At 44.7% G+C, this 13,775-nt stretch overlaps 1 protein-coding gene across 2 annotated transcripts in view; it reads right to left on the bottom strand.

The window, feature by feature from the left end:
- Positions 1-3,375: 3,375 nt before the first annotated feature.
- Positions 3,376-13,775, bottom strand: part of Syk (spleen associated tyrosine kinase) — a 77,036-nt gene continuing 66,636 nt past the window's right edge. For both annotated transcript variants that reach the window (XM_042686660.1, XM_042686661.1), the window contains 4 exons: positions 12,749-12,938; positions 7,694-7,834; positions 6,773-6,885; positions 3,376-4,084 (listed from right to left, as the gene is read on the bottom strand). In XM_042686660.1, coding sequence (XP_042542594.1) covers positions 4,012-4,084; positions 6,773-6,885; positions 7,694-7,834; positions 12,749-12,938 — 517 coding nt within the window. In that variant the 3' untranslated portion in view covers positions 3,376-4,011. The remainder of the gene's footprint in view (positions 4,085-6,772; positions 6,886-7,693; positions 7,835-12,748; positions 12,939-13,775) is intronic.

The raw sequence follows: 13,775 nt of genomic DNA, 5'->3' as shown, positions 1-13,775 counted from the left end.
CTTCCAACCATGATCCTCAGAGCTCAGCCTCCTGAGTAGCTAGGACTACAGGGTAAGCCAGCAGCACCTGGCTGCTGTAGTCTTTGAGCAGGAGGGGGGACGGGGCTTGGGAGTTGTTTCCTGTTCTGTCCCAGTGCTCTCAGGCTGGGTTCACAGAGGAAGGCAGAGCTCATACCCCATGCCCTGCTTTGGCCTTAGGGGATGGGGGTCTTCATGGTCCACCGCTCACTAGCGTACGGATGGGCTATGAGATCCTCATGGGAGATCCATGAAATGGAGCCCACACACCCACAGGACAGGCCTCCTCCGGTGTGGCAGATGTAAATCCGTGTTTTACAATGCGGCAGGGCCTCAACTTTCTGCCATGCAGCTTGCATAGCTGACAATGCCATCGAACACTAGCTGGCAGTGAGCCTGTCCTGTCCCAATGATTCATGTGGACATCACGACCAAGCTAGTCTTACGTTTTTATTCATGCAGTTTCAAACAACCAAGTGACACAACGTAGCCCTTCTGAAATATGTGGGAAGCATGCTGTTTGCCGCAGGGTTGGCTGGGGAAGACTGACCATCGAGCCGCCACCTCTGCTGATGGAGGTAATCATCAGGCTCATGTCCACCTGAAGTTACCATCCAGCAGCAAAGTGGGTTAAGATGAAGGGCGAACAGCATGCTCACCGGAAAACATGTGCCATGATTTTGCTTGTATGAGACATTTGCTCTGGCAGGCAGCAAGGTATCTTTGGCATCTGTAGTTAGTAGACTGTAGCCAGTGCAGCCCAGGGTGCTCGTTTGTGCCCTTGTGAAAAAGGCCAGCAGGTGAAAGGCATAGAGAGAGAGAGCACAGCCCCCAGGAAAGAGATTGGAAGGACCTGCAGGACAGCCTGTGAGCAGAACTCTAGCCCGGCACGGTGGCTGAAAGGTCCCTGGGAGTTGCTTGGAGAAAGGTCTCTCTCCAAATTTGCCCTTTCCTCAGCCTTGGTCCTCCTTTAGTAAGCTGCCATCACCCCAGGGGAAAAAGAATTAAGCTGGGAACTGGTGGCTCACACTTGTAATCCTAGCTACTCAGGAGGCTGAGCTCTGAGGATCATGGTTGGAAGCTGGCCCAGGCTGGAAAGTCTGTGAAACTATTATTTCCATTTAATCACCGAAAAGTTGGAAGTGGACCTGTGGCTCAACTGGTAGAACAGCCTCCTTGAATCCTTGAATTAAAAAACTAAGGGATAGTTCACAGGCCCTGAGTTCAAGCCCCAGTACTGGCACACACCCACACCCACACACACCCACACACACACACACACACACACACACACACACACACACACAATTATTCTTGATGGAAGATCATGATTTCTACCAGATAAGACAGCCTCACACTGGCCCATGGGGTTCTATACAACACAGGAACCTGCTGTCTACAGTGAGAGGCCCTGGACATTGTCTCCAGGACAGAGGGACCCGTGTCCGTGGCCAGGCTGGCCAGCCTTCTGTCAGCCTTATGTTGGTCAGGCTCAGACTCCTAGGAAGGAGGGATGCTACTAGAGAGGCCAAAAATATCCAAGAAGTTATTACACACACAGACTACTCTTTGAGCAGATAATCTTATTAAAGATCCATCCTATGTCACTGGCTTGTGCCTGTAATCCTAGCTAATTGGAAAGCTGAAATCTGAGGATCCCTGTTCAAAGCTAGCCCAGACAGACAAAATTGTGAGACTCATCTCTACTTAACCAGCAAAATGCCAGAAGTGGAGGCATGACTCAAACAGTAAAGTGCCAGCCTTGAGCAGAAAAGCCAAGCATGAATGTGAGGCTCTGAGTTCAAATTCCAGTCATGCGCACATGCATGCACACACACACACACACAGGCACACACATACTTACAGTGAGAGCTGAGTCAGGTAGACTCAGAGCCCAGAATCAGAGCCTCTGATGCAGCCTCTTTACCAAACCCAGCATGCTCAACCCTTGTCCTCATGACTCTACATCTCTTATGGTCTGACCAATGGAGATTTTGTCACTGATCTTCACAACTGCAGGGACTTGACTATGTTTTGGGAACTGGCTCAGTTTAGCACACATCTATCCTATCAGGAACTACAATTCCAAAGGGTGTGGGTGGCTTCTAAGGCAACTTAACACAAACTCAACAAGTGAGCTTGTCTTCCTTCAGCAAAGGAAAGGTAAAATGGCCTCCTTTCTCAGTGTGTTGTTGCCCTTTGTGAGTAGATCCTGTTCTGTCATCCAGGGCTGTGTGTGTTTTACATGTCCTAAGTGGACAGTAAGGTGGGTACAACTTTGCATGTGTCTACTGACATATGGCTGGATTGTTTTTAACTTTTTTTCTTTTTGGTGGGATTTAAATTCATGACCTTGTACACAGACGACTTGCTTGGCTGGTTGGTACTCTACTGCTTGAGCAATGCCTCCAGCCCTGCTTTTTTGCTGGTTATTTTGGAGACAGAGTTTCATAGACTTTTCTGCTTGGGCTAACCTTGAACCACAGTCCTCTAGATCTCAGCCTGTTGAGAGGCTAGGATCACAGGCATTAACTTGCTGGTGCCCAGGAGCTTTTGAGTTTCCAGAGACTCAAGCAAAACACACAAAAGGGTTGATGATTTGCATGAGGGAAAACCTTAGGTGGGGAGTCGTTAAGTCTAGGGCCTGGAAGAGAATTCTCAGGCCAAACATGTTCAGCCCAAGGCCACTCTCAATAAGGCCCATTTGGGGATGAGGATTAGAGTCTTAATTTTACTGTGAATTGATTCTCTCTTCAGAAACTCCTCTTCAGATGACTTTGATACTCAAGTTGTCCTCTTCTCTGGTGCAGTTGAGCCCCCCCCAAATTCTTGTGATGAAGACAAAATTATATGACATAGTATAAATACAAATGTCTAGGATAGGGTCTTTGTAGGTGGGACTTTAGGATGTGATTACGTGTAGAGGAGGTCTTAAGAGTGGGGCCCTCTCTCTGTCCGAGCAATGCCCTCCCAGGCTTCGACGCATCAGATGCCTGCACCTTGGCAATGAACTTCCCAGAACTGTGAATGATAAATGTCTTCATAAATTGCCCAGTCTAGATGATCCATGATAGCAACTAAAGGGGACCAGCATGGCCTTCCTTACAGATGCATGCATTCATTCATGGTAGCATGCTCTCTGCTGTGCTCCAGACATGGCAGTCTGAAGTATTCTATGTCACACAAGGTGAACAGGAGCCTGCCACTCCCACGCAAGGGGAGCTTTATTCACTTGTCCCTATCAGGCACAGATGGACAGGCCTCGGCATAGTCTGCAAGGGGCATGCAGGCCAAACCAGGGGTTTCCTAGGGGCTTTGTTCCTCTTCCAGATGTTTCTTATGTTCCAAACACAGAGCAAAAGCAACATCCAGGTTTATTATTAATTATGACTATTCATATTATTATTAGTTCACTAACTGGCTAGATGCTTAGAACTCATACTGGTAGAGCTTATTCCGCCTCCTCTTCATTCTCTTCCTTTTCTCCTTCCTTCTACTCTTCTTCCTCTTCCTCCTCTTTCTTTGAAAGCTCCCATAGCATTTATCCATTCAGACAGCATTTCTGTGACCAGGGATCAGTCTCACAGCTGCCAAAGTCTGTTCAAGATGCCGTTGTCCTTTTTTACCCTGGCTGTCTCTCCATCTCAGGAATCACCTGCGAAATGCTAGCTTGATCTGCAGATGCTACACCCCCCAGCCCTGCCTCTAGTTCAAGTTTTCCAGGATTCCTGCAGTCCAGGCCCCAGTGAAAATAAAAGGAATTCGGAATCAGATCTTAAAAGTGATCTGTCATGAAAACCACACAGATGAATTCAGGGGCCCCTTTGTCCATCCTCCTTCTGGGGATGAGCTTGTTTTGGGGAGGGAGAGTCCAAGGACATGCCATGTTCCACATGAGGCTGGCTCTCTCCACCGGCAGAGGTGTTGCAGACACTGAAAACCAGTCCATCAGAATACATTTGCCCAGGAGGGGACAGACACCAGAGGGAGCTGCTAGTTAACCACGTCGTAGTAATAATTGCGCAGCCGCAGTTCCACTGCTACAAATCCAGGCCTCTTCTCCACCCTGGGAAAGAGATGTTAGTGTGTGTCAAGACGGCTCTTGAAATAAATACTATAGATCAACCACCCCTCTACAGCATAGAGCGCAAACAGTTGCACTCCCTGGTAGCCAAAGCTTAAAAGAGGTGCTTCAGCATCTGTCTATCTGGTTGATGTTCTGAAACAGAAATACAGCCTCATCCCACTCCAGACCTACAGAACCCAACCCTGCATTTTCTCAAGATCTCCAAGGGAATCGTGTACTGGAGAAGTTCGGGATCCTTTACAACTCTCCCCCTGTACAGGCTTTTGCAATTCCAGCAACATGTCTAAAAACATGTTGGAGCTGGACATATTACAGACGTGGATCATGTTTAACTCTCAAACGTTTGAGAGGAAAAAATATATGGGTGTAAGTATTTTTCTTCCTTCTCATGCTCCAATGGATGATGTTTCACTTTCTCAATGGGGGCTGTTAATAGGAGCTCTTATTTTTTTTATTTTTTATTTTCTTTTGTCATTTGTGGGGCTTGAACTCTGGGCCTGGGTGCTGTCCTTCAGCTCCTCAGCTAAGGTGAGCGCTCTACCACTTGATTCACAGCACCATTTCTCGTTTTCTGGTGGTTTATTGGAGATAAGAGTCTCACGGACTTTTCTTGCCAGGGCTGGCTTTGAACTGTGATCCTCAGATATCAGCCACATGAGTAGCTAGGATTACAAGCATGAGCCACTGGCTCCTGGCTAATAGGAGCTCTAGAATGTAAAACAGTGATAGCCAAGACAAAGACCTAGATGTTGTCTATTATATCATCATCATCTTCTTCTTCTGCACTGAAAATTGAACTCAGGACCTTGAGCCTACTAGGCAAGTGCTTACCACTTGAATTATGCTCTCCCTAGGTCCATCCTACTATATTATTTTTGTTGTTGTTGTTATTATTATTATTAATTTGAGACTAGGTCATGCTAGCTTTGTCCAGGCTAGCCTCAAAGCATGGGTCCCCTGCTTCTGCTTCCCAAGTACCTGGAATTACAGGTGTGCCCTACCACACCTATTTTCTGTTGTAAATCTTAACACAGGAAGGCTGTGCTGTTAGTAAATGATGTGCTGATATAAGTAAACTATGGGCAAGACTTTTAATAATCCATGATCTGCAAATAAGCATGCGCATGCTCTAACGGGAGCATACGGTATCAATTTAAGGATGTATAGCTGCTCTTCCACATCCACAGAGGACTAGTTTCAGAACCCCCATCAATACCAAAATCCTCAGATGTTCCAGTCTGCTCTATAAAATAATACAGTATTGCATATAACTTCAGATATCTTCCTGTATATGTCAAACCACCTCTAAATTACTTATGTAATATTGGACATAAGGTAATTGTTATGGAAATAGCTGTAAGACTGTATTGTAAAGGGAATAATGACAAAATATGATATGGCGTGTTTCACTGTTCCTCTCAGATGCAGTTAGGCATATATTTTCAATCCATTGTTTGTTGAATCTACTACTATGGAACCTGCAAGCCCATTGTCTTCATTAAAACCTTGAGAATCCATCCTCACCTCCAAGTTATTTGTAAGCGAGTTTCATATTAGTGGCTTGCACCTCATGTGGCTGAGATCTGAAGGTCATGATTCAAAGCCAGCTTTGGGTAGGAAAGTCTGTGAGACTCTTATCTACAATTAACCACCAAATAGCTGGAAGTGGAGCGATGGCTGAAGTGATAGAGTAGTAACCTTGAGCAAAAAAGCTAAGAGATAGAACCCAGGCCCTGAATTAAAGTCCTCATACTGACAAAACGAAGTTATATTTTTTCCTATTTTGCAAAATTTGGGGCTATAATGCCAAGGGATAAAGTTGCCAACAGTGTTAAAAAAAAAAAAAAAAGATCCTGATATTAAGCTCATTGCTACATTCCACATCCAGCCATTCTGTCTCACAACTACCAGAACACACTGAGCACCAAGAACCACTACTATTAGCAGAGCAGAGTGTTTTCTGCACTGCCCACTTGGGTAGTCCCATCAAATGGCATTGTGGCTAATGCTTCATCTGCAGTGTTCCAACATGTAGCACTTAGCAGCACTTCCTAAGAAGCTCCATGCTCTGGAGCAGTGACTGACATCCACCTTCTGCCATCCCAGAATGTGTCCAGTGCCTCCGCTGCTGTCCAAAATTTCAGAGTACTCATAATGTACTTATGCTCTGGAGATGTTGAGGGTGGTTTAGCAGGGAGCAAAAGAGTCCTGCATGTTACGAACTGGGTAACTACACTGGGGAGTGTGCGAGTGTATCACATGGTAAGCCTCTGGCACTGAACCTGTCCGTGATCTGCAGGATCTCCTAGTGGAGATTAAATGTTCTGTTGCCGGATAAGGTACTAGCCATTGCCTGAGCACATCACGGGTGTATGTTCCAAACTCTGGAGACTCACTAAAGCTTCTGATAGTGATCCCATAAGTTCGTGCTGCCTGGTGATTTTGTATAAGGACACTCTAAAATGCTCACACAAGGGCCAGAATGCGGACTGGTGCATATCTCAGGATGCATCCCTTTTGTTAAGTGACATAACTGGATCTTGAGCAAGACAGTCCCTGCTCCTGGCTCCCTGGTTTACTGGGAGGGCAGAACGTGATGTGTGTTTCTTGAAAAGGCCATCTCTCTCCAGAGCCCTGGACATATAGCAGAAAGTGTCTGGTACTCACTCATAGGTCCAGCACAGGTTCATTAGCTCATACATCTCTCGCGGGCACCCTGTGGGGCAGCCCATGCGCTCTCCTTTCTCCAGCATGGCAGTCACCTCGCTCCCCTTCATTCCCTGAGACAAACAAATACACACGAGCTTTGAAACTAGTGCTAGCATACCAAACAAAACAATTCTTCCCCCAAGAGGAAATGAGTACATGCACAGACGGAATGCTTTCAATGATGTAAGCTACACAGCCAGGAGCACATCAAATGCATGACTGGAGGTCAGGAGGGACTGCCCAGTGGGAAGGGAAGTTGGGACTCTGGGTTCTACTGTTTCCCCAACTGGAGGTTCATTTCATGGCAGGTATCAGCTTCATGCTGCTATATTAATGTATGTGTATGTAAGATGACATATAATATATATAATATATTAAAATATTCTAACTAGTAACTCACACCCATAATCCCAGATCTCAGGAGGCTGTGATCTGAGAATCAAGGTTCAAAGCCAGTCAAAACAGATAAATCGGAGAGACTGTTACCTCTAATTAACTACCAAAAAGCTGGAAGTGGAGGTGTGGAGGCATGGCTCAAGTGATAGAGCACCACCCAGCAGAGGAAGAAGCCCTAAGTTCAAGTCTCTCTCTCTCTCTCTCTCTTACACACACACACACACATCTAAAACTCATAGCAGTGATAAATTTGTACTGTCAGTAGTCATAATTCTATTTCAACACTAATAAAGTACATCTGGATATCAATTCTATGCATCTATCTATACATTTAATATGCAGTGAAGAAACAACCCTGTTCAGTTAGCATCAAGTAATGTTTTTAAAAGAGCTCTTTCATCATTTTCGGGTTCCTGTGAAAACAGTCTGGTGCTCATTTGTGCTAGAGCTGAGACATGAAGCAGAGAGTAAAGGCCAGCTCACACGGTAAGGCTTCTGCCCGTAGGAAAACGCCTCCCACATCAGCACCCCGAAGCTCCACACGTCACTCTTGCTGGAGAACTTGTAGTAGTTGATGCACTCTGGCGCGTACCACTTCACCGGCCACTTCCCGTGTGTCTGTGCCTACAGACAAAGCAGAGGCCAGCATCTCATGAACAACATGCAATGCACCATGCTCAGCGCAGCTTTAGTCCCCAGAACTGAGATGAACAGAAACTGTGGCCCCTCCAGACCATGGCATGGGTGCTGTCCACCCGTGAAGAGGAGAGAAAAAGGCCCTAACCCAGACTGCCACATAGAAGAAACCTATGGGATCATGGTAAGGGGAATATGCCAGCGACCAAAGGACAAAGGCAGTATAACTGCACTTGTATGAAGACCTAGAGTCACTAGAACTATCCACAAGACAGAGGGGAAAATAGACTGTCGGGCAGGGTGAGGAGAGAGGAGAGTATCTGATGGATGAATACAGAGTTTAACTTGCAAGTGGAAAGAATTCTGACATCAAGTTGTATTGTTATATTGTATTGTGTGTACTGAGCGCCATTAAACTGAGAATTTGAAATTAAGGTGCTAAATTTTGTTATATGCATTTTACCATAATTTATAGAAGGATAAATAAGCTTATGAGCTGCAACATGCTCTGTGTGTGTGTGTGTGTGTGTGTGTGTGTGTGTGTGTGTGTGTGTGTGTGTGTGCAACTTACTTTTTAATGTTCCTACCTGGAACATCATGAACCCAACTGTATATCAGCACATGAACTCTTTGAAAAGAATTGCCTTCTGTGCTGCATTGAATCCCCCAGGACTGATAGAGTCAGACTCCTACTGAAAGTCTCTTAGATAGTTTGCAGCTTTCTTCTATTACAAATCAACTGGAACACATCTCAGAGGCTTGTGTCTGCCCCAAAGGGAGCCAAGGGGTGAGAGTGTTGGAGCTGAGCCGGGTGCCACACAGACCCTGCTTCCCTCACTGTCATTGCTCTGTGATCTGGTTTAACTCTTTATTCTTTTATACTTCACTCTGCTCCATGTTCCTAAAGAAGTCCTTCCTGTCTCTACTTTTCAGGATTGCTGGACCCTTCATTGCCTCTTCTAACATGGCTTTTACTTCTGTTATGGTCCTGTCTCTCCCGGCTGATTCTCGGAGAGCTGTTGGTGCCTTCTCTAACAATATACTGTCTAATAGCCAGGGCAGTGTCAGAAGCAGTGTTCAGGTTCTTGGATGCTTCTTTCTCAAGGGGCCCATCCGAATACAAGCAGATGAATAGATTTATGCAGAGAGCCTATCAGATCTAAAAGGATCAAATCATTACAAATGAACAAAGCAAGACAGTGATTTATAAGAAATAGGTCATGTAGGAAAACAGAACAAACCACATTCTTAAAGACAGGTCTTTCCTCCCTTGTCCTTTGAATCTAAGTAGTCTGTGGCAATTCTTACCAACCCATCAAGTGGAAATCACTTGACAAGAGTTTCTGAATCCAGGCCTTATCAGCTTTGTCAATGTCACAAACCTCTGTTTCCGACTCTTGAGCTGCCACGCTGTGAGGAAGCCCAAGGGCCATTAGGAGGCTCACAGTATGACTCTAATTAGTCACTAACTAATGAATGTATAGAATGGAACTGGATCCCTGGACCTCCGTGGGGCAGCCTCCCAGCTACTGTGTGCAACAAACGCACCAGTCCTCACTGAGATCTACCCACACTGTGGTGTGGACGCTGCACACCAGCTAGGGCTGCAGGGCACCGAGCATGAGCCAACCTGTCAGACAGCAGAAGATAACAGTGACACATTGACATTTCCCCCTTCTCTGTGTCCTCTGAGAGCGCCTGCACCACACAGGCTTCTTGGCTTCTTCGCTCCAACATATGCCTAGCTTTAGAACACATTCTATCTTCCCAAGTCCTGTGTCTTTCTTCTAGGCTGGGGTGTCCTGGGCTGTACCTCTGTCTAGACCATGTTGTTATTTTTCTCAGGACCCTCATTTCCAAGGACACCCCTCTAGGATGGCTGTTTTGTGAGGAATGAGGTGAGTGATAGGCTGTGTGGGAGCAAGATGTTGGGCAGCTGGTGGTGCCTATGATGCTCTCCCAGAGGCTTTCAGGGCCCAAGAGGGTGAAGCCAGCCTGCTCCTGGGGTTCATCCCATTAACAATTGACATCCTCCATTTCCGGGAGGAAGGACATGGCCACTGTTAGGTAAATTAAATTGGCATCCGACTAAAGAGAGCAGCACGTGGTATTCAGGCAAGGGAAAGGTTTATTTGCTGGCCGCCTCTGGTCAAGTTGGAAGCCCACGCAGCAGGAATAAAAAAGGATCGAACCACAGCCAGGCCAGACTTACCAAGACCAGGGGTGGGAGAAGGTGTGGCCACCCAGGATTCGGATGTGACCTCAGGGAGGGGGGAAGGTGACTGCTTTCTAGTGTGTCCGTTACCTAGGTGACACAGGTACTGGGCGGAGACTTAACCAAGAAGAGGGATGAGTCTGCTCCACCTTCCCAGGGTGAACCTTACAGTCCCTTAGGACTTCAATAACCATCTCAGGTTGTGACACTCAGGCTCAATCCCACAGTCCCAAACAGAATGGCCACACTGGTCCTTTCTTGCCACTTATGAATTGGCCCTATAAAGTTTTCCATTTATTGCTGAGACTTTTAGATATTCCTAGAGAATTGCAGAGCTACAGATTTTTCCTCAGCACATTCTTTTCCTTACCAGATGTAATCCTATTACTTGGTCATCATAAACCGTAGATATGTTCATAGGGTTTATTTCCTTTCTCTTCTTTCTGCTGTTATTAGTTCCTTAGAGGATTTGGAGGTGGGTAGCAGAAAAAGCACCACCTCAGAAAGTAGGGTGGGTGCTTGTGAAGTTACTTAGGGAAGTCTAAGTGCATGTCCAGTTTGGTTAGTACTATGCTTTACTGGGAGTCCATCCTTAGTTCAGCCTGGACAGATGAGCAGGTGTTTTCTAGTCTCATTCATTACATTGATTTTTCTTTTTCTTTTATTTTTCTTTTGCTGATATTGTGGCTTGAACTCAGGCCTTGCACTCTGGCTCAGCTTGTTTGCTCATGGCTGGTACTCTATCATTTCAGTCATTTCTCCAATCCAGTTTTATGCTACTTAATTGGAAATAGAGTCTCATGGCTTTTTCTACCTATACTGGCTTCAAACCATGATCCTCCTGTCTCAGCCTCCCGAGTAGTTAAGATTACACAAGTAAATCACTCAGCGTATTATCTTTTAAAAAAAAATAGCTCAATTACCCTAGATACTAATTATGCTCATAGGACAATTTCCTCATACATAGTAGAAAGACAGGAGACCTTAATTTTTTACTTGGGTAGAGATGCCAAACTTACTTGACACTTTGCATCTGCATTTTCAAACTTTTACATATAGATCTGTGTATTTGTTAAAGATTATTTTGGAAGTGATCCATACCGGGGGTGGTAAAACAGCGTCCCATAGGTGGGACACATGTTTTGTGGGGAAAAGGAGTCCATGGATGAATTAGAGTTGAGATATACAACAAAGACCAACTATCCACTTGCATTCACAATACCTATTCACAGAAACAGGGCTCAGGGAAATGTTTCAGAAATCATCCCATCCCACTTGCATTTTTCCAAAGGAAGTTAGCCGTGGATTTCCACACTTCTCTTTTTGCAAAATGAGCCATCAGTTAATATCTGCTTCCCTGCTATTTCATGAAAGATAATTTGGAAGACACTAGTCTGAAAAAATCTCAATGGATGATATATTAGAGTATTTTTACTTTATTTTAACTGATAGGATCAATACTGAATAAGAGCATTTTTACCAGGAACTCTATTACACGGTTGGTGGGAATGTAAACTAGTACAACCACTATGGAAGGCACTGTGGCGATTTCTCAATGTACTAAACACAGAATTGCCCTATGATCTAGTGATACCTCTTGGACTTTTCTCCAAAAGACTACAAGTCAGGATTCAGTAAAGACACCTGTGCATTCATGTTCGTTGTTGACACTGTTCACTGTAGCCAACTTAGGGAAACAACCCAGCTTGCCAGTAATGGATAAGTGGATCAAGAAAATGTATGTATATGTGTACATATACATGTATAAGCATATATGTACAAACATATATGTATAAACACACACTTAGAAATTTTACTCATCCATTAGGAGGAATAATATTATATCACTCAAAGGGGAATGGGAGGATCTGGAAAATTATGTTTAGAGAAGTAAGTCAGGTTCAGAGAGACAAAGAATGCATGCTTCCTCTCATATGTGTAAGTTAGAGCTACATTATAAACATATAATGAACATATATAGGGTCATATGCATATGAACACAAACAAATTGACTAAAGTATGCTACATGCAGGGAAGGATTTCAAAAGCACAACTGCTTTGAACAACTAAAATTATATTTTAACAAAATGAATACCAGGAAGCTGAAACATGTTTCCTCTTGAGGTGAAGGAAGATGAACAGAGAGAGAAGAGTGGGTGAATGCAGTAATAACATGCAGCACACACGTGTGAAAATGGAATCAGGTAACTTGAGGGGATGGGTAGGGTTGGGAGAGATGGGGAAGAATGATGGAAGAGCATAGATACATTGATCAAGATGCATTGTATTCATAGACTTGCTGAACTGAAACCTCTTTGTACGATCATTTATAGAGAATAATGAAAAAGAAGGAAGAAAGGAAAGAAGGAAGGAAGGAAAGAGAAAAAGGAAAGGAAGGCAGGAAAGATGAAAGAAGGAAAGGAAGGCAGGAAAGATGAAAGAAGGAAAGGAAGGCAGGAAAGATGAAAGAAGGAAAGGAAGGAAGGAAGGAGGGAAAGAAGGAAGGAAGGAAGGAAGGAAGGAAGGAAGGAACGAAGGAACGAAGGAACGAAGGGGTTTTGAGAGAAGCCAGGGCTACTTGTGGAATTGCTTCTTCAGATCCTATCACACTGAAATGAAGAGCCCACATATTTCCCTCTTGATTTATTGTGACCTGTTGCCATGACTTCTAGCTGAGATTTTCCTACCTTATAGTAGCTTTCATCAGCTCCAAGTGCTTTGGAAAGACCAAAATCACTGATCTTAGCATAATGTTGAGTGACCAGCAACACGTTTCTTGCGGCCAGATCTCTATGCACAAAATTGCACTCTTCCAAATACTTCATTCCCATGGAGACCTGATGGACCAGCTCTATAATATTCTTGTCCTTGACATGCCTGAAGGTCAAAAGGGTACCATTAGGGGCAGTGAACATGGAGGCAACTATGCTTTTCAGGACCCACACAAGTAGATCCACTTACTCCCTATTCTTCTATTTTTGTGCCAGTACAGCTTGAACTCAGGGCCTAATGTTCTTGTTTAGCTTTTTTGTTGAAGGCTGGCACTCTACCACTTGAGCCACACCTTCACTTCTGGCTTCTTGGTAGTTAATTGGAGATAAGACTCTTCAATTTCTTACCTGCAAAGGACAGGTAACAATGCCTTCTGTTGATGGAAACGAAAATGACAATCTAAGTACAAGCAAAATGCAGCATATGGAGGAACGAATCTTTGGCTGGCATTCTTCCTCTGAGTTTTTCTATCTCAATAACAGCTTTAAAAGAGTACAGCATAATTGCTCCACAGATGGATGCAACCAGTACACAGCAACCAACACCTTCAGAAGTTATCACTAAAGGGAACTTAATAGACAAGTGGCTCATTCCTGTCATCACTGGCTCCTCAGGAGCTGAGATCTAAAGATCAAGTTTCAGTCAGCCCAGACAGACAAATCCCAAGAGACTCTTACCTCCAATCAACCACTAAGAAGTGGAAGTGAAGGAGTACCTCAAGTGGTAACGCACAAGACAAGAGTGAAAAAGCCAAGCAAGAATGTGAGGCCTTGATTTCAAGCCCCACTTCTGGCACATACATACAGACAGACAGACAGACAGACAGACAGACAGACAGACAGACAGACAGACAGACACACACACACACACACACACACACACACGTGCACGCACATATATAAATAAGAAACTCTTTTTTTTTTTTGTCGGTCGTGGGACTTG

This window comes from Dipodomys spectabilis, unplaced genomic scaffold (assembly GCF_019054845.1).
Source record: "Dipodomys spectabilis isolate Male_0828 unplaced genomic scaffold, ASM1905484v1 ptg000098l, whole genome shotgun sequence".
Classification (NCBI taxonomy): domain Eukaryota; kingdom Metazoa; phylum Chordata; class Mammalia; order Rodentia; family Heteromyidae; genus Dipodomys; species Dipodomys spectabilis.
This window is presented reverse-complemented; position numbering and strand designations above follow the sequence as displayed.